This window comes from Onychomys torridus, chromosome 5 (genome assembly GCF_903995425.1).
Source record: "Onychomys torridus chromosome 5, mOncTor1.1, whole genome shotgun sequence".
In the NCBI taxonomy this organism is placed as follows: Eukaryota; Metazoa; Chordata; class Mammalia; order Rodentia; family Cricetidae; genus Onychomys; species Onychomys torridus.
This window is the reverse complement of record NC_050447.1, coordinates 82647485-82673412: the sequence shown is the minus strand read 5'-3', so window position 1 is coordinate 82673412 and position 25928 is coordinate 82647485. Positions and strand designations below refer to the sequence as shown.

General features: G+C 45.1%; 1 protein-coding gene across 2 annotated transcripts; it reads left to right on the top strand.

Moving 5' to 3' along the window:
• The first annotated feature begins 1300 nt into the window (after positions 1-1300).
• Positions 1301-24676, top strand: Map3k8 (mitogen-activated protein kinase kinase kinase 8). Of its 2 annotated transcripts, none has more exons than XM_036188179.1 (8): positions 1301-1651; positions 5430-5788; positions 11586-11753; positions 14035-14296; positions 16377-16483; positions 21384-21536; positions 22144-22390; positions 23549-24618. In XM_036188179.1, the coding sequence occupies exons 2-8, from the start codon at positions 5453-5455 to the stop codon at positions 23677-23679; spliced, it is 1404 nt and encodes a 467-aa protein (XP_036044072.1). In that variant the 5' UTR covers positions 1301-1651; positions 5430-5452; the 3' UTR covers positions 23680-24618. The 2 variants fall into 2 exon arrangements, with proteins under 2 accessions (XP_036044072.1, XP_036044073.1); XM_036188180.1 differs by lacking the exon at positions 1301-1651 and adding an exon at positions 1659-1975 and having other exon boundaries at positions 23549-24676.
• The last annotated feature ends 1252 nt before the right edge of the window (positions 24677-25928 follow it).

Here is a 25928-nt window from a genome sequence, read left to right as displayed (position 1 = left end):
GGTGTTATGAGCTCACTTAAGGGGGCGGGGCGGGGCGTGGTTCCATGGTTCTATTTTTAAAGTGTTTATAAGCCCATCCTTTATTGCCAAAGACAGCAGGCAAGGGAGAGACGACTCTCACACAGCAGGCAGAGGCAACCTCTGTACTAAACTGGGTTTCAGCAGAGAAACTAAAGGATAGCAGTACTTCTTTCTGTATCAGCCTGAGCCCCGCCTGATCCGCTGGCTCTCTCACCAGTGATGAAATCCACGGAGTAAGGCCGCAGGACAGCCGAGTGCAGGCTGCTTGGCTGGTGCGGACTATGCTCGCTCCCTTTCTGTGAGAACAGAAAGGCCAAGTCATCCAGAAGCCGAGCCACAGAAAGGTTCCTGTAACCACCAAAGTGATGCCCAGCCTCACTCAAGTTACAGCACTCACATAGTGCTCTCACATTGAAAGAAATTGCATGTAAATTTAGTCTTGCGTGTATGAACTTTAAGGTTCTATAACGCAGGCGCTATTCCTTACTCCAGCTTTCTGTTTCTTAGAACGTCCTTGAAAGCTCAATTCACTGTCCATAGAGGAATTGGGGAGAGATCAATTTAAGGGGTGTTTTGAACTTGGTAAGGGCGGAAGAGCCTGGGGACTGCAAAGAACAGAACGTGCAACTCAGTCATAGGGGCGCTGGCTTCGTAGCTCAGCTTGGGACCCCCAAGTCCCATCCTTGGAATGGAGATGATGTCAACGTGACCTTTCCTCCTGTTCTCTGGGATCTTGCAAATTACTCAGCTCCTGGTAGGTTGTTGATGCTCGGGGCATTTGGAGGGAGGAGCAGGATAAGCGGTGGTGGATTGGAGTTACTGGTGGCGCTCTTTGGAGGTCTTTGGACCTCGCCTTCAGTAAATTTTCTAAGGAGCAAACCCCTAGATTATTACCCGGAGCTAAGGGCCAGAGGGATCCTAGCAGGCAATTCTCACAGTGGAGCGGTGTCGCCGAACAATCGGTTCCATTAGACTAAAGATCAAAACTAGTTGTGCTGGCAGGGAACAGCGCAGGCGACTTTCGCTGAGACTTTAAAGAGCTGCGGGGAGTCAGAGTTTGCGGACTTGTACTCTGCGCCTCATACAGTGCAACTGAACCGAATCTGGGCAAGACCTGTTCTGGCTACTGGCAATCAGATTGATAGCCCGTAAGCCTCCCGCAGCGACTGTGAGAGCGCCTCCGGACCGGTCTTGGAGAGGGTCTGGAACCGCAGGCTCAGTTTGGGAAGACGGGGTCTGGCCGCAGGTTGGGTGCAGAAGTCCCGGGAGGGGTGGATCCTCAGGGGCGCTCCGCCCGGTCCCGCCTCCATCTCCACCCCGCGCCCCGGGGCCCAAGGGTGGGAGGACGGAATTTCCCAGCGCGGGGGCTCCCGAGTGCCCGGCCAGGCTGCAGGCCCTTTCTGTTTACCGAGAGAAAGGGGAAATGGAAAAGGCGGGGAGGAGGCTGGCGTTTGCTACGCCGCCCCGGGGCCGGTTCAGACGCGGAAAGTCTGGGGCCAGCAGCGCACGGTCCTCCCGCAGCGCACGGGTCCGCCACCCGCCCTCGGGACACCAGCACTCCTGGCTCCCGCAGGCAAGCCACCCACTGCCTACTGAGCCCGAGCTCTGGGCGGGCACTTGGAACACTCAGGTAACAGGGTTTGGGGTGCCTTGGGTGTGTTTCCGGGGTGCACCTCCTAAGTGTCCGGGAGTTCCCACTCTGAAACGGAGCGTGCCTCCCACCACGGGAGCCTCGGGTGGCCTGCTGCAAGCAGGTACGGCTGGAAAGCACCTTGCGCAAGGAGGCGGGAGGTGTGGACTCACCGCTCCTCCCCCTTCCTCCTTCTTCCCGGATTCCGGGTGACCAGTCAGTGTCCGCCTGGGCTGTGGCTGGGGAAGTGAGGACCCGCGCTCTCCGCGTCTCCCGCGGGAGACGCTGCTGCTCGGACAGCTGTACCCTGGTTGCTGAGCCTGGGTGAGTGCAACTTGGAGGCTGAAAGACCTCACTACCATCGCTCTGTCGCTGGGCACTTTTACTATATACAAGCTCCTTTAGGCTCGGTTATCTTAAGGGGCCAGGTAGACCAGGAGGGAGTGTAGAAAAACATATTTGGATCTAGAAGGGGTGGGGGTGGGGCATCGTTTTTTTTTATAAAAACTGAGGGGGGGGGGAGCCAATATACTTGCTTAACATTATAAGACTTCCTGCTGAGGTGCCCAACTGATGGATTGAGGCTAGTGTGCTCTGGTTCTTAAAGAGTATCCTGTAAGAGAATAGGAACAGGATAGTTGAGGTGTCTGGAATTTTTGAAGTGGATTTGATGCTACAGGGCTGAAATCCAGCATCTTTTGGGGGCTTTTTCAAAAGAAAAATATATTAAGAAATGTGTCCTGAGGAGTAATGAGTTGTTTCAGTGGGGGGGAAATCCTTTTGAAAATGGGAAGTAACACAAAGTATCATTCCCCCATTGCTGGGCAGAATATCAAGACTGCAGTCGGCATTCACTTGCTGGGAAGGTTTGTTTGTGGGAAGGTTTGTTTGTGTGGATGGACGCAGCTGAGAGCCTTATACTCCTGTTTTTGATTTTTATAGTTGCTTTCTGAAATAATTCTGTTAATTTCTAGTTAATGTTTTGAAGTCGAATAACAAAAACTAGTCTTCAACTGCACTCGGAGCAACTGTCTCTAAAGCTGGCCTAACTCCATTCTGCTAGGAAGTGTGGAGTTTATGATGAAGATTTGTATCCCGCGCAGTCATTTGTAAGCTGAGTGTGGTTGTCACTAAACTGGAATGCCTTCACCATCCATGCACAGAAAGGGGCTCTGGCCTTGTGTAGCTCAGACATCGTTAGTATGTGGTCTGTTTAGTTGAGGCAGGAGGGTGCAGGGCCTTTTCATGTTCTAGAAACTGTTGGGGCATCTGGGTTGCTGGGCAGCAGATCTCTGTGACAGGAGCCTCTCAGGAATTGAGCAAGCACCACCACAAAAAGTCTCAGAGTTAAACACACCTCCATCTCCCTGCTCGATCTCTCTCTCTGTCTCTGTCTCTCTCTGTCACTGTCTCTGTCTCTCTGTCACTGTCTCTGTCTCTGTCTCTCTGTCTCTGTCTCTGTCTCTCTCTCTCTGTCTCTCTCCCTGCCCATTTGGTGTACATATATGTATGTGTGTCTAAGTGAAACCTATATGAAGAACACACATTTTGTTTGAGATTTTCTGCAGGATTAAAACCTCAAACTGGTCTTCCTTTCTGAATAGTACAGTGACTTGGAACTATTTGGATTTCCCCCCTTTCTTGAGTCACAAACTTTATTTTCTGTTAGGTCATTTATTTTGATAATTCAGTGTGGGAGCCGTGGGTCCTTCCTTTACTCAAGGGGACCCTAAAGTCTTTTAACTTCTGTTTTCCTAGTAAATTCTACAGTTGTAGAAACTGCAACCACTAGCTCTGTGAAACTGAGGCCAAAAGTTCTCCTGTCAGTTCACAAAGTTTCCTGTGTAGCTTGACAAGCTAGGGACTTGAATCACAATCTTTGTCAAAGATGTGTAAGATGTCTGAGAAGGCACTGTCTGGACCATTGTCTAGATTTAAGTGTGGTGATAACAGACATCAGCATGCTTCACAGGTTTGGCCCCTCCCACCTTTGTTTCAGCATGGACACAGTCTTTAAAAACTTACCAAGGAATAGTCTGGGGATGAGGCAGCAAATCCCACTTTCAGATGAGAAAGGAGGCTGGCGTGGCATCTGCTGAGCAAGGGGCCACATCTTAGTACTTGACATAGCTTTACCTACTACATCCAAGGCAAGGGTACCATGTGCACAGGAGCTTCTTTAACTGTATGGTAGCTGCTGTTATTATCTCCAGCTGAGGGAAATCAAGGTACAGAGGGCTTGTGGTACTTGCCCAACATCTCATAGGCACTGAGGTTGGTGGTGAAATATGGCCATGAGGAGAGGAATATTTAATGTGGCCTGGATGCTAGATGCTTTCCTCAGAGTAGTTTGTACATCAGAGGCACATGACTTGGTCATGTGTGCAGGTGGCCCCAGGTGGAAGTTTCCAGGATCTTTGAACTGAAGCTCCAAGTTGATACAGGTGCATGGCTTTGATGGAATAATATCTTGTTACTTTGTGTATGTAGATTGGTGTATGTAATATATGTACATGTACATGTTTGTGTATACATTTCATGCAGGTGTACATGCATGGTGCACGTATGTGCTGGAGCATGTGAAGGTTAGAAGTCAAAATTGGGTGTCTTCCTCACCTTACTTTTTGAGGCAGGTCTTTCACTAAACCTAGAGCTTATGGGTTCAGCTGGAATTGCTAGCTAGTGAGCTCCAGGGACCCGCCTGTCTCCATACCCCAGCACTGTGATACGTGCCAAGCACCTGTGCTTTTTAAGAACCTGAAGTACCTTCCAGAGAGGCTATGCTTTCTAGAGCAAGGTGGTTTAAGGCAGACAGGCTTTAAAATTCTCTTAGATCTCCTAGCTGCTCTGATCTTTTCTCCTTTGTAGTGGAGCTGAGTTATCTTAAGACCTGGGGAAACAGTGTCACTTTTTATTACTGTGTTTACCTTCTTTTGTCACCTACATTTCCTGAGTGTGGCACCTGATTGTGTGGGACTGAAATGTCGCCTTGGCTAGTGAAGTCAGTTGATCTTCACCTGTGCCTTGCTTATAACAGATTTAGCTTCCCTGGCCTCTTTGCACTACTAAAGCTTCTCCAGGCCAGTTGGTCTAAGTACTAACTTTGCTTTCTGGGACCCTCGAGATGTGTGCACTTTGTGCAATTAAAAAATTTTAGGTGTCTGGAGGGAACTGTGGCTCACGGGTTAGTGAGCTGGTCACTTTTCTCATCTTGTTTATCTTGGGCACAGCTAAGATCCCAGGCCCCTGTTCCCTTCTAAAGAGCCGTTTGATTTATTCACACTAGATTTCCCCACAAATTTAACTTCTCACTACCCCATTTGCTTCAATCAAACTCTGTTTTACATTCCTTCTGCTCTCTTGGGACTTAACTTATTTGCCAGGTTGGTTCCTGAATTTTAGTCAAGTAGTTCTTTTTCTTTCAAGCCACGGGTGAACAATGACATTGTGCAAAGTTCGTAGCTTTAAAAAACAAGAGCCTTCGTCTTCAGAGAACCCTGGACTGCTCTTTCCTGTGTTTGTGTTTAGTGAAAGTTTGTTTTCAGTAGCTAGAGCTGATGCCACAGTGAGTAAGTCCCAGGCACTCTGCATCTCAGGTTTCCCCCTGCAAAGTGAGCTGGGCTAAAGATTATCTAAGGTCCCTTTGAACGTGGCAGTGCCCACATGAATTCACACGTGTGAGTAAAGAAGAATCCTCGTTATGAACAGAGGCACGGAGGCCCTTTGGTCTCTAATTCAAACACATTGTAGTGAAAGAAGTGTTTGTGTTTCTTTATAGACTCCCCAGCAGGCACCACAGTGATGGAGTTCATGAGCACGGGAAGTGACGAGAAAGAAGAAATCGATTTATTAATTAAGCATTTAAACGTGTCAGAAGTCATAGACATAATGGAAAACCTTTACACAAGTGAAGAGCAAGCAGTATACGAGCCCAGTCTGATGACCATGTGTCCAGACAGTAATCAAAACAAGGACCGTTCGGAGTCCCTGCTCCGGAGTGGCCAGGAGGTGCCCTGGCTGTCATCTGTCAGATACGGGACCGTGGAGGATCTACTTGCCTTTGCAAACCATATCTCTAATACCGCAAAGCATTTTTATGGACATCGGCCACAGGAATCTGGAATTTTATTAAATATGGTATGTGTCTTCTGATCAGTTGAGTGCTGTGTGTGCAGCTTTACTGGTATGGCTTCATTGCATGCAGAGTGTCATTGAACGTGGCATAGGATGGCTGCCAGATACAAGCTTTAAAGAATGTAGTTATTGGTCAGAATCACCTCTGTGTTGACCATGAGAAGGAAATCTTCACACAAGCTCCGTTGCAGAGGCCTGTAATTTAGTAGTAATTCTATGAAGAAGCAATTGTAAATATACTTTGTGTTTCCAGGGATAGGGCATGCTAGGTAAGCACTGTACCCTGAACTACACTCCCAGCCCTTACAGACGTATTTTAATACATCCCTTAAAGGCACATTTCACTATATACACAAAAGAGATGGTCTTAATGGGAGTCCACCAGCCAAGAGATGAGTAAATGCTACCTTAATAATGTTGAAAACTATTATTTTCCCCTCTTATCACATTTGGCTAAACTTGGTTCCTGCAGAAATGCAGCTTGTAGGTAGCAAATAGCTATGCACAGATTCACTCTCTTTAAGTGGCGATGACCCACAGTGATGGAGTTGCAGAGTCATCCCAAGTATGTAGCTAGTCCCCAAAATATTGTGACAACTCTTTGTTGCCACAATAGTTGGTCAGGTGGAGTGTTTAGGTGTGCCTGTCATTCTGACAGGTCCTTGGTGTGTTAGAGGTGAACACGTGGGCGGTGATTAAAAGGTGACTTAATTTTGTAAAAAGGACAGCTTGCAAAAGAGTAGGTGGTAAGTCACAAACACGCCTGTTGATGGAGGCAGCGCTCTTTCCCTTGGTGTATACAAATGGCAGCATGGCCGGTGCTGGGGCACCTGTTGCTGAAAAGCCTGAATTGGGACAAAGGAAATACTACTACTACTACTACTACTACTAATAATAATAATAATAATAATAATAATAATTTTTTAATTGTCCCACATTCATTTAATGAAAAACAGCACAGTAATTTAGGTCAGCTATGTAGTGAGTTGTTTTGTTGCAAGTCAATTATGTGGCTCAGAAAGAAGCAAGCTCATATTCAGCATCAGGGTGTGACTTCTTTTGGTGTGGATCTACCACGCTGCATTTAACAGTGAACTAAAGGCTCTGTCTTTAGAGTATGACTTCATTTCATCCACAGGAGTTCATCATTTGAAGCAGGGGCCATACCTGGTTTCCTCAGCCAGAGTAAAACTAGAGGAGGATGCTTCAAAATAATACAATGTGGTCAGTGGCAAATACGGTGCTGATGTAGTTCTTTCAGTTTTCCACATATTTAATAAATAAAGACAAGCAGAATAAACTAATCGTCCTTGCTTAGATACGAAGGTTTCTCTATACTTTTCCCTTCGCTGTTTCTTGTGTTTGCCCTCACCGAGAAGAGATGGATCATGGTCTGTGTACACAAGGGAATGCTGGGAAATTTTTAAAGGATACCAAAAAAGTAGCTTCTTGCTTCTTTTTAGGAGTAGAACCAGAAAGGGCCAGAAACCACAGTCATTAGAAGGAAGTAAAAACTTGACCAGCAAAGGCCCCAGTGAGGTACTGTCTTTCATTCCTTGCCAAAGAGCCCATGCTCAATAAATGAGCAAATCAAACTAAAAAGAAAATGTAAGAATCAAAGATACCATCAAGGCATGGGTCTTAAGAATCTTAAGAAGGACATGTATTTTTTTAATGCTGATGAATATAAAATATAAAGCAAGAAGACCAAAATGAATGAAATGATGGGGAGCAGAATGGGATTATATAGCCCACAGGCCTGTGGATCTGGCTCCATTAGGCCTGGGGACTGTGCCTCCGGGGACTGTGTTTGACTTCCCTGTCGCTGGCATTAAAAATGAAACTGTTCTCTAAGGCTAGTGGTAATCTGTCACAGCTCTGTGCTTTATAACTGATTGCCTGTGCACTGGTCTTCAGTCAGAACCAGTCTGACACAAGGCTGGCTTTGAATATCATTGATTCTGGCATGGTGCCTTTTATGAAGCCATCCATCTTGTAGTCAAGATCTTTTCTCATCCTCCATCTATGGACTTGGCAAAGCGGTGTACTTTGGGCTAGCTTTGCTTAGAGAATTAGCTGCCACCTAGACTGGCTCCTTGGTAAAATGTATCCATAAAAGCTTCCTATATAGGGGTAGAAACCTTTATTCAAATATCCATTTGTTCATTTGCTAGACATAGCTGGGACAGCCACAGTGTATCAGGCTGTTCCAGGTGCTGGGTAGTGTTCTGAGTAGTTTGTGTCACAGGGAACTCAATACCTGCATTAACAGGTAACACAGCACTGTGTGCCCAGCCACAATCTGTGTACACCCTGAAAGCCTTGCGGGTGCTCAGACAAGATTCTCACACCCATGAGTGTGAGGAAGGGAAGGGGAAAGGAGGATGTCGGCACAGGCTTCCAGGAAGGATTGGTACCTATACCAGGGTGTAAACATCAAGCTGGAGTCAGCTAAATGAAATGAAGATTGTTTCAGAGGGAGAGACAGCATGTGCAAAAGTCAGAGGCAGAGAGACCTGGTGTACTTAGGCAGCCAACACCCACAGTGCTGCAAAGTTAATTAGACAGGGAGGAGAACCGTAGATTAAAACAATATCCCAAAGCATGGGCATGTTGAATGAGTTCTCCGGGTGTGTATTTATGTGTGCCATTTCCCTTACGTTATAGATTGCACTAGCGTCCAAAAAAATCCAAGGAAAGAACACCAAGAGACCAACCTAGGAACTTCTCCATGTCAGTGCTAAGTTATTTATTTATAACCAGTTCATACGTGATCTGGAGAGAATTTTAAAAGAGTCCCCAGGCACTCAACTCTGAGGGTTGTATGTGGATCTGAACACCCCCCCCCCCCACACACACACACCCTGGATTCTACTATTTGTTTACTACAAATAGTGGCATTTGGAGTGATGATCCTCAGGGCTTAGTCAAGGAGTCAGAACTTCTCAGATTGAAGAGTCCAGCCTTCTACCTGATGTTTGAACCAGGCAGTTCGTAATACTGGGTACAATATTCTGGTTTGTTCCTCCAGACCCATTAGGAAGAGCCATCACATACTGCATTCAGTGCCTCATTTGTCAATTCCTGACCATAAGAAAGTTTCCTCTTGTATTCACCCAAATCCATCTCTGACTGGCCCTTACCTTAGCGTCTACCCTCTGCCCCACTCCCATCCCCAGTAAGTATATATGATGAGTAGTGATGATAGCTGAGAGTTAAGAACTTGGTATGTCCTTTGCCTTTGGAATGGAAACTCTTTCTCCCTGCCTTACTAACCAGAACTGAACAGGGGGTCCACTCACATCACCAGGAAAGTAGGAGAGACATAGCTTTGCCTTTGTTGTTTAGATAATCTGTTTCCATGGGTGTAGCTGAAGACCACTTCTACTTTGCAGGAACCAGGTCACACAGCTCACTTAATAAAATACCTAAGAAATTTCCCAGACACTGCCCCCTGTATCATTTAGTATAGACAAAAGCAATTTGGATGAGGGACTAGAACGCTTATGTCTAGTGTCTGCCCTTGAAAGTGACTTTGGTGAGTTGGAGAATTGGCAGAAATGAATAGCACAGGCAAGATTGTTTAGAGGGGACCCTAGAAGGGAGGAGATTAAAGACAGAAATGCACAGACTCAAGAAGGGGAGAACTGGTGTTAGGGAAAGAGCTCGGACTCTGAACTGCACACTGGCTGGGACTTGGGCCTCACCGGGTAAGTTTAGGAGGCTTTGAGGACTGAGTCTGCACCCTACCATGGCCTTAATTACAGCCTTCTGGAACCCCAAAGTCTCTTACACAAAGAGTGGGAGCTCTGGCTTTGGGGTTGGGCAGACCTGAGTGCAAATCCTAATTCTGGCACTGATTAGAGAGTTGCTTCACCTCTGGAAGCCAGCCTCAGCCATGAAATGGAAATAAAAATAGAACCTAGCTCAGGATGGCTGTAGACTTTAATGAGATCATGCAAAATAGCAGCGCTGCACCTGGTCCCTAATTAGCTCTCCTGTGTGGTGGCTGTTTCTTCCCTCTGACCTCTTGCATAGAATAAGGGGTGGAGCTGGATCATCACACACTTAGTTCAGTCAAAAACCAAACTTTCATGAACATGGCTCTATGCCTGAGGTGGTGGTTATCTAGAGTTGTTCTGTAAATGACAAGAAGAGGACACCCCCCCCCCAGCAAGTGCTGACAGGGCCCTCGCTCTGTCTAAATATGGGAGACACCACCATCACAATATCCTCAGCACACTGCAAATGGGGCCCACAGTGACATGAAGCGACCCTTTTTATGGAGAGGCAGTCATCATATTTTAAATGAGACAAGATCATGGTTTCTATTTACTTCCTGGAAGGACCTGTATGGGTCCCCCTCAGCAAAAGCACCCCGTAAATACTTAAGGTTTAGATTTAGTGATTTCTGTGTTTCCAAGTGTTGGGTTATTCTTCACTTGATTTCCTGACGAACTGAGCACATGTCTGTGGACTGGAGAGCTCCTTAGCAGTGATGGAGGTTGAGGGAACAGCCCTTTGGTTATCAGGCCCATGCCCACAATGATGAGCAGAAGCCTAGATGCATCTGCAGTAGGATAGGATTCCTGTTCTTCTCTTATGGGATAGGCTTAGGGCTTCCACATTCTCTTCAGCTCTTGAGGTAGCTCACTACTATTTCAATCAGAAATCCTGGATTGATATTTCAGGCCATAATATCACTAGTCACACTGAGGAAACAGCTGGCATTTGGGGAGACTATCCCTTAGAACCTTTTAGACATTTTTTAAAGCATGTGTTCCAGGCCATGTTTCCCAAGGACTGCCATTTTATTTCCATTGTGATTTTCACTTTTCATTGACCTATTCATTGTTTTGGAGACAGGCCTGGCATGTAGCCCTGACTGGCTTGGCTCTCATCATTCTTTTGCCCCCCCCCCCCACCCCGTGCTGGTACTTCTGTAGTGTCCCACATAGTGAACATCCTCTGATTCCCACATTGCTCTCAGGGTATAGCTCTTGACGTTTTAGCTGACTGGTTTTGTTTTTGTTTTTGTTCTTTGTGCTAAGCATGGTTTTTCCTGTTGTTGTTGTTGTTGATTTATGTATGCCATGCTGGACATCAACCCCAGGACCTTGTGCACACTAGACATGTGCTCTATTACTGAGCTATGCTCCCAACCCTGAGTTTACTGGTTCTGAAAGACCTGATTCTAAAGGTTTTCTTACCCAGGAGCCCTTAGAAGTCTGGACCCACCCATCTCTGCTTATGGATGCCTCCTTGGCACCAAACCCATGCCAGGGCACATAATAGGCACACTGTAAAATTCAGCGAGGAAGCCAAAGAGAAACAACTCTGCCCTTCCTTATTTATGTAACATTGTCAGCTCATGACTCTGGCATCACACACTAGTTCCACGATCCTCCCCGAGCCTCAGTTAATTTCCACGCTCTCTCTCTCTCTGTGTGCATCATGTGTGAGTAATAGCTATGCAGATGAACAGGTTAGTGCATTTAATAGAAACAAGTCACTCTCCAGGCACAAACACATCCTTTATTTTCAGTCTTTGGGTCACAGTTGTCAGACTCCCTAGATAAATAATTTTTCAGCTTCTCTTTGGCAGCTAACTACTCACAAGCATTTGGAAATATGAGCAGGTTGGACCAGGAACTTGTGTCTGTTACAAGCTTTCTCTGTCTTGCTCAAGGTCTAAATATAGCCTGTAATGTCAGAATGACTCGTGGTACCACTGCATTGAATGCTTCTAAAATAGCCTCTATGGACTGAGCTTCACTTCAGCATCTGTATCTCCTCACAGGTAATCAGTCCCCAGAACGGACGCTACCAAATTGACTCGGATGTTCTCCTCGTCCCTTGGAAGCTGACTTATAGGAACATCGGCTCTGGTTTCGTTCCTCGGGGGGCCTTTGGAAAAGTTTACTTAGCCCAAGACATGAAGACCAAGAAAAGAATGGCATGCAAACTGGTGTGTTCATCCACACTGGGTATCTGATTTCCTGGCGTTGGGTTATATACCATGACCCAAGGTTCTGTCCCTTACACTGGTTTTTATTTAAGATTCCTGCCCCAAAGTGTCTGTCATTTCTGGAGTGGCTGGTGATCTGGAGCAACTCAGTTCCTACATCTCAGTTGTGACCTAGGGCCATTCAGCCCCTATATCTCTATTTAGGTGTCTTGGAGTTTGTAATCTAATTAAAGAATGGTTTGTTGTGTTTAGCTTGGATAATACCATCTCCCTTAGATGGGAGATAGAAGAGCAGATCTGTGTGTAGCTCCTGTAGGCTGGGGAGAGGTCCATGGCAGGCAACAGAGATTAGGAAAACAAGATGTTTCTCAGGACTGAAGATTCATAGGGTTGAATTCAAGTGTACCAGTTGCTGAAAGGACTCCATCTCTTACTAAGCAATGACTGCTTAAAATTAACGTATTGCTACTTCAGAAGACTGCTGGGCAGACTCTGGCAGCTGAGAATGTACATATCCGGAGTGACCCAATAACTCCATTGCTTAGTTACACCCAGCAGAGAGGTGTGTCCATATGCTTGACTATTTTGGGCTGTTCATTTCAGCATGGTTTGCTGAAGTATTCTTCCCAGGTACTGCTAGGTGGATATTTACGCTCTGCCACACTAGACCACAGAGAGAATGAATGGCTTACAGCTAAAGCACTGTGGACGTGTCTCAGAACCCTTAAGTTCAGACAGCTAGACACAAAGTGAGATCTATTGTATGAGGTCCCATTCATAGTAAGTACAAAAACAGGACCGCAAATCCCTCTGCTAGATGCTGTGATCACGGGGCACCCTTGCAATATAGTGACTGAAAAGAGTCAGGGGGATTCCTGGTGGAGCCTGGTACTTTTATTTCAGTTGGGAATCACAGTTGTAAGCCCAGTGGATGAGTCCTTGGGCTTAAAAACCACACCATTTTAAAGTGTGACGAAGTTAAGTACCATTTTCTACTCTTTGGTGGTGCTTGGAAACAAACCCAGACCCTTACCTAGCCCTAGCATAGTGTTTACTCTTGATTTAGCAAAAAAGTAAAATAAAAAATAGTTGCCAGATCCCGTGAGTCCGTCTCTCATACTAACATCAAGACCAACAGTATCTTTCATTTGTTCTTTCATTATGATTCACTGGATAAGTCTTTAATCCCAGCACTTGGGAGGCAGAGGCAGATGGATCTCTATAATTTCCAGGACAATCTGGTCTATATAGTGAGTTCCCTGCCAGCCAAGGCTACATAGTGAAACTTCCCCCCCTCTGAAAAAAAAAAAAAAAAGATTGACGGGATAATCTATATTAAAGGGAAAATAAGACTTACAGTAAGCTTTTTGAAGCTTCTATCTAGAGTGACCCTTCCAAACTGTAAACTATCTACAGACCTTTTATAAAAATTGGAGACCCAGGGTTTTTTTAATATTTAAATTTTTAAAAATCCTATTTTTAAATTTTAATACAAAAGCATAGGAAAATGGCTTTGTGGGTTAGTTGTCCTTTTGGTGTTTATTATATTTAAATATTTGAGGAGAGTATTTTTTTTTTAAAGAAAATCAAATATACAATTAAAAATCTCAGGCTCAAAAGGATGGAGTCTCATGGGTGAGGTCCCCTTCCTTAATACAACCACTGCTGGGAACTTCTTATCTTTCCAGATTTGTGCATATCATCATTTTAGAATAATATCTGAACTCCTACAATTTGCCTTTTTCCCCTAGCACCATGTTTGGAGACATTTTAAGAGTCTCTGCTGTATGAACACTACCTTTTATCACAGTTCTTATTGATGGAGGACTGAGTTTTCATGGGATGTAGGGATGGGTGGGCACTTACCATTCTCAAGCCATAGCCTGAGTATGAACTAAGGAACTAATGGCTTCATATTATCACACAATAAGGTGAAATATTGAATAAACACAGTATTCTGGGGCCATGGAGAGGATGTGTATTGGTCATAAGAAAATCTCTTAGCTCATTTATTTTAAGCTTCGTTTGGATTTCTAAATTCTAAATGAAATGAGTTTTTCCGCCATCTTGTTTTTTATGTTTAAAAAAATTTATATCAAAAGATGATGTAATGTGGGAGCGGATCTGTGGTAAACATTTTTGATACCACAAGGCTCTGTCATACACCTCTAAGTGTTCTTGTGTTAACTTGGCTTCTGGTTTGTGGGTTGATCTGTCTGGTTTTTGTTTGTTTTATCATCTTGAGGTTGTTTAGACTCTTACCCATGTTTTGTGTTGCTAGATTCCTGTGGATCAGTTTAAGCCCTCGGATGTGGAAATCCAGGCCTGCTTCCGGCATGAGAACATTGCTGAATTATATGGTGCCGTTCTATGGGGCGATACTGTCCATCTCTTCATGGAAGCCGGCGAGGGAGGGTCTGTTCTGGAGAAGCTGGAGAGCTGTGGGCCCATGAGAGAATTTGAAATTATTTGGGTGACGAAGCATGTTCTCAAGGGACTTGATTTCCTGCACTCTAAGAAAGTGATCCACCATGATATTAAACGTGAGCAGTGGGGTCTGCCTTGTTATGGTTTAGTGGGACTCACTAGCTGGGAGACAAATGAGATGTTTTAGCACAATCAGTGGCAGGCAGTACAGCTCCTTGCAAACACAGCTCATCTTCCTTTTCTGTGCCCTGAAAGAACTCATAGAATTATGGCCAGTCGTTATGAATGTTAGCAGTCAGATGGGAGGGTGAGGACTGAACAATGTTTTGGGGATCAGGAGCACATGTCTGTTGGGTGTGCTGCATCTGTCCTTGTATAGTGCTTTAAAAACAATAATGCAACACTGAGAGTGTGCATCAGTGGTGGTAGAGTTCCTGCTTAGCCCAAACAAGGCCCTGGGTTTGATCCCCATCACACACACACACACACACACACACACACACACACACACACACACACATCACACACCACACACACACACACACACACACACATCACACACCACACATACACACACACACACAACACACATCACACACCACACACACACACACACACACCACACACACACATACACACACACAACACACATCACACACCACACACACACAACACACACTCACATACTACACACCACACACACACCACACACTTACACACATACACACACACACACCACACACACACACACACAACACACATCACACACCACACACACATACACACCACACACACACACAACACACACTCACATACTACACACCACACACACACCGCACACTTACACACATACACACCACACACATACAACACACACACACACCACATACACACCACACACATACAACACACACACACACACCACATACACACCACACACATACCACACACACATACACACACCACACACACACCACACACACACACACACACCACACACACACCACACACTTACACTTGCACCACACTGGGGTGGGGAGGATGGGAGGGAGATTAGTTGATGCAAACACACAGGCATATATTTTTGAGGAACAAATATCTTCTTAATTTTGAGCCATAATTTGGCAAGAATTCATTAAACAAACTCTTAAAAAAAAACAAATTGCTAGAACTCAGCTATGATATAGAAATAAATCAGACTCACTATAAATCTTTAATACCTAGTGACAAGCACAACTTTAACCAGAAAAAAATACTTTTTTTCTTTTTTAACAGTAGCTTGATAGTGGATGCTTATGTCTTAGAATTTGAAGCCCAAGCCCTGAGCTTTACTGATGGCCGTGCCGTGCTCATATATGTCCCTGCTGGGTGGGCTCTTGACAGGCCACGCTCATATATGTCCCTGCTGGGTGGGCTCTTGACAGGCCACGCTCATATATGTCCACACTGGGTGGGCTCTTGACAGGCCACACTCCTATATGTCCACACTGGTGGGCTCTTGACAGGCCACACTCCTATATGTCCACACTGGTGGGCTCTTGACAGGCCACACTCCTATATGTCCACACTGGTGGGCTCTTGACAGGCCACACTCCTACTGGGTGGGCTCTTGACAGGCCACGCTCTTATATGTCCACACTGGGTGGGCTCTTGACAGGCCACACTCCTATATGTCCACACTGGTGGGCTCTTGACAGGCCTCACTCCTATATGTCCACACTGGGTGGGCTCTTGACAGGCCACACTCCTATATGTCCACACTGGGTGGGCTCTTGACAGGCCACACTCCTATATGTCCACACTGGTGGGCTCTTGACAGGCCACACTCCTATATGTCCACACTGGGTGGGCTCTTGACAGGCCTCACTCCTATATGTCCACACTGGGTGGGCTCTTGACAGGCCACACTCCTATATGTCCACACTGGGTGGGCTCTTGACAGGCCACACTCCTATATGTCCACACTGGTGGGCTCTTGACAGGCCACACTCCTATATGTCCACACTGGGTGGGCTCTTGACAGGCCTCAGGTGGTTTTCTCCTGATCTCTCACCAGCATTCTCTCCTGGGTGTGATCCGCCTGTGTCATCATCAGAAACATTTCATTCTGCTCTGACGGGAACGCATTCTTCTAGACGATGTCTTCATGTTGTGTTAGGATGTATTGACTCACATTACAAATCCTTCTCGTTGCAGCTAGCAATATTGTATTCATGTCCACAAAAGCCGTTTTGGTAGATTTTGGCCTAAGTGTTCAAATGACTGAAGATGTCTATCTTCCCAAGGATCTCCGTGGAACAGAGGTAACTGTACTGGTGTGAAAATTGTTACTATCTTGTTAAGAATAAAAATGATATTCTAGAGCTGGAGAGATGGCTCAGAGGTTAAGAGCACTGACTGCTCTTCCAGAGGTCATGAGTTCAATTCCCAGCAACACCATGGTGGCTCACAGCCATCTGTAATGAGATCTGATTCCCTCTTCTGGTGTGCAGGCAAACTTGCAGAAAGAACACTGTTTATATAATAAATAAAATAAATCTTTTAAAAAATGATATTCTGGAAATGCTGCAGCAAAGGACAAAGAAGGGGTAAAAGGACAACATTAATTCATCATTGTCGCCAGAACAAGTTCATTTTACTTCTCACCATTTTCTGCTATTTATATAAGACTTTAAATATGTCTCATCATATTTATAGACATTATCTATTACTATGTTTATATATACAACACAAAGCACTTACAAACAATCCAGTGCTGAAATAGAGGACCAGCTGAGCATCCCTAATCCAAAAGTCTAGAGAATGACACAGGAGCTGGAGAGAGTTCTAAGATGCTTGCTGCACACACCTGAGGACCCAAGTTTAGATCCTGAGACCCCCACATAAAGCCAAGTGTGGTAATTCCGTGCAGCTGTGGTCAGGTGAGAGGCAGACAGGAGTTTTCCCCAAAGCTCGAAAGTAAGCTGGAATACACAGCTGTAAATCAGAGATCCTGGCCCAAGGTAGAAAGTGTCCAATATGCACCAGTAAGCAGTCTCTCTCTCTCTCTCTCTCTCTCTCTCTCTCTCTCTCTCTCTCTCTCTCTCTCTGTGTGTGTGTGTGTGTGTGTGTGTGTCTTTTTCTCTCTCTCACACACACAGAGGAATGCACATATCAGACAGATGAAAGATACACAAAGGATAAAAAAAAACCCCACATATGTATGCAAATACCCCAAAATATGAACTCCCAAATCTGAGAGGTTTTTGGTTCCTAGCTTCTCAGACATGGGAAACTCAACTTGTAGATTCAGAATTCATCTTTTTAAACTGTTACAGAATGGTAGTCAAAATAGTTCGCTTAGTACTTTAAATGAATTATTTCTTCCTTAAAATGACTTCATTGTTGGTGAATACTATTATTATGGCAGAGAGGTGATTGCTATTATTTTTTAATAAAGTAATAAATGTAGAGAGATTTTAACACAATGCCTGAAGTTATACAGTTCACAGATCCTGAGCTTGAATTCTTAGAGAATAAAGATTTAGTTTCTAATTTTCTTAGTTCTTATTTTCTAAGGATTTGAGCTCTAAGTTTTGCATAACTTTTTAACATAACTAACGTTGTTGGATATCCAAGTACCATGATGACTACTCCATCTCTTGGTTCAATTTGTCTTCAGTGTCCTGGCTGTTAGCTTTACTGAGGACTGACCACCAAGGCCTGTCTATCTTTCATCCAGGGATAGTTTTAAGCCTGGAGTCATGAACACAACACACCTTATTTGAAGCTATAGTGATAAAATTTAACTAATCTGTGAATTGAAAACAAAACTCAACTTGGAAAGCTCTTCCTGGGTCTAAATGAGCTTCTGGAATTACTTTATTTTGATTTCTGTGAAATAGGTCCTCACTCTGCAGCCCAGGCTGACCTGGAATGCATAGTCCTCCTGCCTCAGCCTCCCCAGCGCTCTGTAGACCTTTTTAAAAAAAAAAAAAATTAAAGAATGATTATTCCCCACTTCTTTGGTTTTTTTGTTTTTTTGTTTGTTTGTTTGTTTTTGAGCTGAGGATCGAACCCAGGGCCTTGTGCTTGCTAGGCAAGCACTCTACCACTGAGCTAAATCCCCAACCCTATTCCCCATTTCTTAAGAGTGCTTTCCCACAGCAGAAAGTCTTGATCAGCCTTAATGCTTAGGCCATTGTCTTTGGAAGACATTTCAGCACTTTTTGGCATTAGTCAGGAGTTCAGATCCGGGACATTCCACCCTTTTCCCTGGAACCAGTTTGAGAAACACACTATTAATGGTATTAGAGAAAAAAATACCTTTTGCTTCCTGGCAATGCAGTCAAGTTGAAAATTATGCAATGTTGGAGGAAAGCTTGTATTTCTGGGATTCTCTACCAGGATGGCTGGGTGGAGTTGGAGAGTCACATAGTTTAGTCTTCAATAGGGTTTCTTTGCATTTGAGTTTGTGGTAGCTCAGGCTGGCCTCAAATGCATTGGATAGCCTAGGCTGGCTTGTACTCAGTATCCTCTTGCCCTGCCTCCTGTGTACTAGAATTGTGGGGTGTACAGCACCCATCTAACTCCTGAATAGTATTTAGATGAAGTCTTTTCAGCTAGTGCTAATTTCTGCATACTTGGTATAAAATGGGTCTTGGTGTCTGCTCTTACAAACCCCACCCCGCCCATTGTCTCTCTTCCACTGTGTGCTCGCAAACTGAAGTTTGATTGTGACCAGTGTGAAAATGATTATGAAGCCCTGAAGAGTATTTTCTGCAAGCCTGCTTTGACTCCTTATACTAAAGAGCAAATTAGATATCACTAGCCAGGCAAGCAGGCAGATTTGCTTTCCATTAGAATGCAATTACTCAGCTAGTTGGGAAGCCAATGACTATTTCAGAATTCTGCAGTATAGCTCACAAATACAAACTTCACCTCTGGTTCTCTCTCTCTCTCTCTTCATATTCAGAGAGTTATACCGTATCATGGCATATATACTCAAGTTTAATCTGGCATATATTGATTTGGTTTTAGTTACATGGTTCAGAGGAAAAAATAGGAAATATAAACAACATTCTAGAATTATTTTTGCTGTGGTTTTTGGTCTTTGTTTTTACAATTCTTACTTTCTTCTGACTCTAGTATTAACTTCTATATCTTAACATAGAATGAAGATGTGCACATGTCTCTTTCTGTCTCTCTATATCCATGACAGTCTCTTTTCGTTGTTATAGAACACAAAGTCCAGACTCTGGCTTCAGGTTCCCCTGCACCGTCCTCACTCCTGGGGGATGGGGCAGATGTCTCTGGAGCAAGCACTGTCAGTTCTGACCCAAGCCTTCCAGGCAGCCGACAGAACCATTCTGAGCTGTCTGCTCTGGTTCTTCCGGGAGCTTGAGGAGGAAGAAACATTGAGCTGGAAGCTCCTGGCTGTGTGCCAAAGGGCCTGCACCCAGGCCACCATGCCGGACTGATACCGCCAGCTCCAAACGTAGGCTGGGTGTGCAGGCATATAGAACTGTCATACCCCCCACCCCCGCCCATTGCACACGGTCTGTTTCGTCCCTGCTCTGTATGAGAGAGGGGAGACAGACCTCCTCTACTGACAGTGAGCACTTATCATTTCTTTCTTAACTGTATTTGATTATGGTAAGAAGTTTCAACAGGAAGTCCATTCTCTTGGCAAGTTGTAGATGTGTAACTCCTTGTTGACCGGAGGGTATAAAGTTGAATATTTAATTTTTTAACCCTGTGATTGAGATTGGATTTATTTATTTTTTTAAAAAGTCGAGAGACACATGCTGTTCATTGCAGGGCAAGTGGGTGGACACAGAGCTCAGTGGTGCCCACATGCCCAGGGCAAAAGGAAGCCAGCAAGGAAGTGTGTTTTAGGAAGGACTTCAGCAGGCTAAGATGGGGAAACTGGGCATTTTCCCCAGTTTTTGTAAGCTAATTCTCTACTTATTTACTCAGAAATGAATTCGGAGAATGTTAACCCTTTCCTCATATTCACATGGCAGCATAAAAACTTTTTAACACTGAAGCAGGATAAATACCGTACCTGAAGGGCTGGGGGTCAGGAGTGTTTCGTACTCCCCTCCCCCCCTCCCCTCTCCTCTTCCTTTCCTTTCCCTTCCTTCTTTATTTCCTGTTTTCTTTTCTTTCTCCAGTCTCCTGTTCCTTCACTTATTCCTTGTTTCTTTCATTTACTCTTGGAACATTTGTGTGTTGTTGCTAGGAGATAATCCTAAGGATGGGACCCAAGTAGAAACAGAGGGTTCATTAGCCTGAAAGACAGCTAGCAGGGTATTCTCTTTAACTGTGGCCCGTCACATGAGGTCATATGTGGAATTTTCCACTGGTGGCATCATCCTGCTCCAAAGCTTCCAGTGTTGAAGACCTTTGTACCTTTAGATTAGAGCTATTCACCCTGAGTTGTTAATTAGGATACTAACACTGTGTGTCTGTGCCAGCCCTAACTACAGATTCTTGGTGGCTAGGGCTTTCTTTTTTTCCTCTTCCATCTTATATTTAGAAAAATAAAATTTAGAGAATTGCCCCACTTACTCAACACTGACTTGTGAAATAAAATGCAAATTATGCTGTATTTTGTTTATTCCTTTTTCTTGTGGTTTGTTTTCAAAGACAGGGTCTCAGTCTGTAGCCCAGGCTATCCTTGAGCTTATGGCAACCCTCTTGCTTCAGCCTCAGAACTTACACACTGTTGCTGCAGCGGGCATTTTGCTCCTTAGTTGCTGGGATACCTGTCAGCTAGAAGTGACTCATTAGGGTCATTTTCCCAGCTTTGCACTTCATTTTTGCAGTATCCTTTCTAAGCCGTTGATGCAAATGCCCTGCAGGATTCTGCCACATTTTGGCAATTAAATGATAAACAGGAGAAGTGTACGTGTAGTTTCATTTAAGTCTGAGAAGAAATGGTGTTTTAGTGGACAGTTGTATATAACTGATGAATGTCTACAGAACTCAGATCAGTGGGAGTTAGTAGGTTCAAAAATCGAGGCTCTTTGAAGTCAGATCTGCTGCGTGGGAAAGATGTTCTAGAGGACATCTCAGGATCCTCCTTGGCTTGAGGGACACAGCAGTAGAGTTCTATCTGAAAGACAGAGCATGCAGCAAACATCTCAGAGGCCGAGGACCCGGCTTCTAGAACTGGGAAGAAGGAAGCCAGATAAATGATGCTTTCCTTGTCTTTTTCAGATATACATGAGCCCCGAGGTGATTCTGTGCAGGGGCCATTCCACGAAAGCAGACATCTACAGCCTTGGAGCCACACTCATCCACATGCAGACAGGCACCCCACCCTGGGTGAAGCGCTACCCTCGATCGGCCTATCCCTCTTACCTATACATAGTAAGTGAGAGTCAGCTGGGCTGGGGTGCAGTGAGTCCTACCATCTCATAGCACACCAAAGAGATGAGGTGATGATGGTAGAACTGTGACCCACGAGATGTGGTTGCAATTCCATTATTAAAAAGAAAGTCTATTTTTAATGGAAACTGACTAAAATGAGAACTTGACATAATTTGTATGCTATCCCATTATACTTTCTGTATGATAAAACATACTTAGAAGCACCAGGGTCCTACAACTCCGTCAGCCAAGGAAGGTGTATATGTTCTTTCAAATGTCTTTTTAAAAAAGAAAACGTAATGTTATTGCTTTCTGCTCCCCTCAAACTCACTTCCTTGTGCTGACAGCATGTCCTAGAGTAGGGCATGGGAAGGAGGCAGAGGCCGGCATTAGCTGCAGCCACCTCTGGACCCCACCATGAGAAGTTGTCATTGCTAATTCAAACCCGGCATGTACTTTGTGCCACATTAAACCAAAGATGGTTTAAGTGCTGCTAGGAAGCTGAAAGGTATTTGCTAGGGGTCAAACAGTGGGATGTAGGTCGCTCCTCACTCTTTGAGCATCTGTCTCTAAGCCATCCGTGCTGACAGAGCTGCTCTGTTGGCAGATCCACAAGCAGGCACCTCCCCTGGAAGACATTGCGGGTGACTGCAGTCGAGGCATGAGGGAGCTGATAGAAGCCGCCCTGGAGAGGAACCCCAACCACCGTCCGAGAGCGGCAGACCTACTGAAACACGAAGCCCTGAATCCCCCTCCGGAGGACCAGCCACGATGTCAGAGTCTGGACTCTGCCCTCTTTGAACGGAAGAGGCTGCTGAGTAGGAAGGAGCTAGAACTTCCTGAGAACATTGCTGGTAGGTCCCCCTGCTGTGTGCATGTGGGTGTGTGCCTGTGTGCCCATGGAGCCACTGGCCTCCCTCCTCCTGTCCACAGAAACCTCTGATGTGGGTCACGAAAGCACTTGGGTGTGGGGTGGGGATTGGAGTGGGGGGATGAAGACCAGGCATGGTGGCACTGTCCTGTAATCCTAGTACTTGGATAGGGCAGTTAGAAGTTCAAGGTCAGCCTCGGCTCCTTGAGACCCTGTCTCAAAAGAAAAAGATGGGTGTGATGGCACAGACCGGAAGACCACAAGGTCAAGGCCTGCCTGGGTTACAGAGTGAGTTCGAGGCTACCCTATGCAGCTTAGTGAGACTGCCTTTAGATAAAATGTAAAACAGATGTTGGGGTTGTAACTTAGAGGCAGAACACTTGTCTGGCATGCACAAGGTCTGAGTTCCATCACCTGCACGTGCACACACACACACACACACACACACACACACACACACACACACACACACCAGGCACGCCTTGGGAGGTTAAGACAGGACATTTGCACAGACAGTAGCACAATACAGTCGGTATTTGAGAACCCAAGTAGAAGCCTTAGGAAAACACTTTTAATCAGCTCGCCGATCACCAAAATCTAGCTGGTTTCAGTGTGAACAGAGGTAGCACAGTCGTTGGATGTAGTCTCTGACTCACTTTATTTGGAAGAACGGCTCTCATTTGACTTTGAAAACCAATGGAGAGTGATGACCCCGAAGTTCGGAATGTGTGGATTTCTGGATAATTAGGTTTTGGCTGGAAGTGCAGAGAAAGCACTTGGAGAAGGCACCTTTTAATTCACCCACGTAGACCCAAACTCAGAGGTCAAGCCTGGAGTGCCTGTTTTTACTTTATTCTTGTCGAATTTCTCTGTATCTAGTGGGGAAAGATGAGGTACTGAAAATCATGTCAGAGTTTCTACCTAATTCCTAGTCTTCGCTGGCCGTTGGAACCCTGTGATCTCTGAGCTATTCCATAAATAGCTCATAGTGTTCTTAAGGCTACCAGTGACAGAGCCAGAGCTGGGCCACGGTCTCTTGAGGTTGTTTCCTAGCAGAAGGGACTTGTAGCTGTTACTTGCAGGTCCCCTATCATTTTTTCTGTCATTGGTTTTTCTCATTGTTTCCCTGTTCCCTCTGCAGACTCTTCATGCACGGGCAGCACCGAGGAGTCTGAGGTGCTCCGGAGACAGCGCTCCCTCTACATAGACCTCGGAGCTCTGGCCGGCTACTTCAATATTGTTCGGGGGCCACCAACCCTGGAATATGGCTGATGGATGGCTTTGTCGGCAACAAACTCGGATGGACATTCTCTCCTGGATGTTGGCTTTGCAGATCCTACACAGGGGCTCTGGAGAGTGAATTTTACTCATTTTTTTAGCGGGGGGAGGCAGTGAGGCCTCTACTGACACATGAATGTCAAATGTCCCCCTTTGTGAAGCTACTCTGGCGTGTCCCAGGGCCCAAGGTTCTCATTTCTCAGGTGGTGGGACTGGACAGGGAGGAGCAGAGAGCTCAGGGAAGGATCATTTCTGACGACAATTCCATTCACTGTACACTCTGCTGGACGTGTTAAAAATAGCCCTCATAAGATATCAACCTAAAATCCCTATTCTAGGTTCTTATTTAAGCATGGGATCTTCATTGGACTCAGAAGACCTGTTCTGTGTATATATTGGTGTGTATTATATGGTAATTCTTCAAGCCGTGGTGGGTAGGCTCCAGTATAAGTTTAATTCATTGTATTTTGGGTGAATAGACCAACTTTAATATTATAGCAATATACTGGACTAGTGTCTTACAAATGGCCGATTCATCCAGAGCCACCTGACAGTAAGTCACTAGTGACAGTTCCTGTTATGTTCCTATGGAAACACTGTGTACTGTACATGCTGTGCTTAAACATTTAAAACCCGATGTTTTTAAATGTGGATAGAACTGTGCAAACCACATAATTTCTGTACATCCCAAAGGATGAGAAGTGTGACCTTCAAGAAAGTGGAAACTTTTGTAAATTCTTGGTGATGCTACATTTGTAATTAATGAGACTATTTTCTTTAAAGTGTTTCTATATTAAAATAGCATACTGTGTATGTTTTATTCCAAATTCCTTCATGAATCTTTCATATACATGTATGTATATATATTTTAACATTGTAAAGTGTGAGCATTCTTATTTAAAATATATTTTTACATTTATGCAAATGAAACTCAACAGTTTAGTCCAATGCGACTGGTCGAATAAATTGGATGAACTGAGTATTTTGTCTTAATTTTTGAAGAACGTGTGCCTCTCAGCTGAGTCACGGGGTTGGGTAGATGTTGGAATGATGTGTCTCAGGCACCGAGAGTTTTGTCACTTGCTGCCTCCTCTGCTGCTGTTATGGACCGCCTTCGTGGGACTTGGTAAGCGCTCTTTCCTTGGGTACACTGAGGCAGACAAGCAACCGTTAGCCACTGGTGTGGGACAAGTGGGATTCCACTCCATCTTGCATCTTGTGTTGATACAATTAGACCACCTTTTATGCAGGCTTGCCAGCTATTTACTCATGAATGCTAACGCTAATCCCTCACTTGCTTTTGTATAAGGCAAATCACATTCACCAAATACCTGAGACTTCATTCACTAAGTGGAGAGGCTGCAACTTCCCACAGGTGTTGGATACAATGCACCTTGTCAGGGTACATTAGCCAGCATCCCAGCACTGTGAAACAATGCCAGAGAAGAGATGCCCGGCTTTCAGGAAGGCACTTTTGGTTCAAGATTTCAGAGGTTTCTCTCCACAGGTGCTTGACTCTGTTGCCTTTGGGTCTATGGTGAGGCAGTATTTCACAGCAGGAGTGTTCAGTGGAGAAAGCTCCCAGGAGAGAGACAGAGAGAAGAGAGAAACTGGGGCCCAATATTCCCTTCAAGAATACTGGCCCAGATATCTATTTCCCTAGGCTGCTCTCTCCCTCTAGCGCCACGACCTGGGAATATGCCAGAGCTATACCATGGTGTCTTGTCACACACACACACACACACACACACACACACACACACACACACACACACACACGACATACACTCTTCTTAGGGAAACCTGAAGCATTTTGAGGTTGTTTGTTTGTTTTTCTCAAGAGCACAGAGCAACTAAGAGGTGAGGATGGTGTTTGAGACTAGAACTTTCTGAATCCAAACTCAGGCCCATTTTGAGTCTGATGCTCAGGGAGTGATCACCTGCAAGTGAGGGACAGTCTCTGGGGAGACTCGGCACACACTGTGGGATGCAGTGTCCTAAGTGAGTGCAGAGGTGTGGGTACCAAGAAGATGATAAAACTTTAGCCTCAGAACTCTTCACTTGCATGACCCCTCCGTGACCCCAAATGAGGCCTGAAAAGACTTGGATCTGCCCTTGATTTGGAGGTTTCTATTAAGGGCATCTGAACTAGGAGGTCCCCTGGGATCTCCTGGCATTGTTCTCTGCCTGAAAAAAATGCAGTAACTTGATCTTCCGTTGATGACACAGTTCTGTGCTATAAT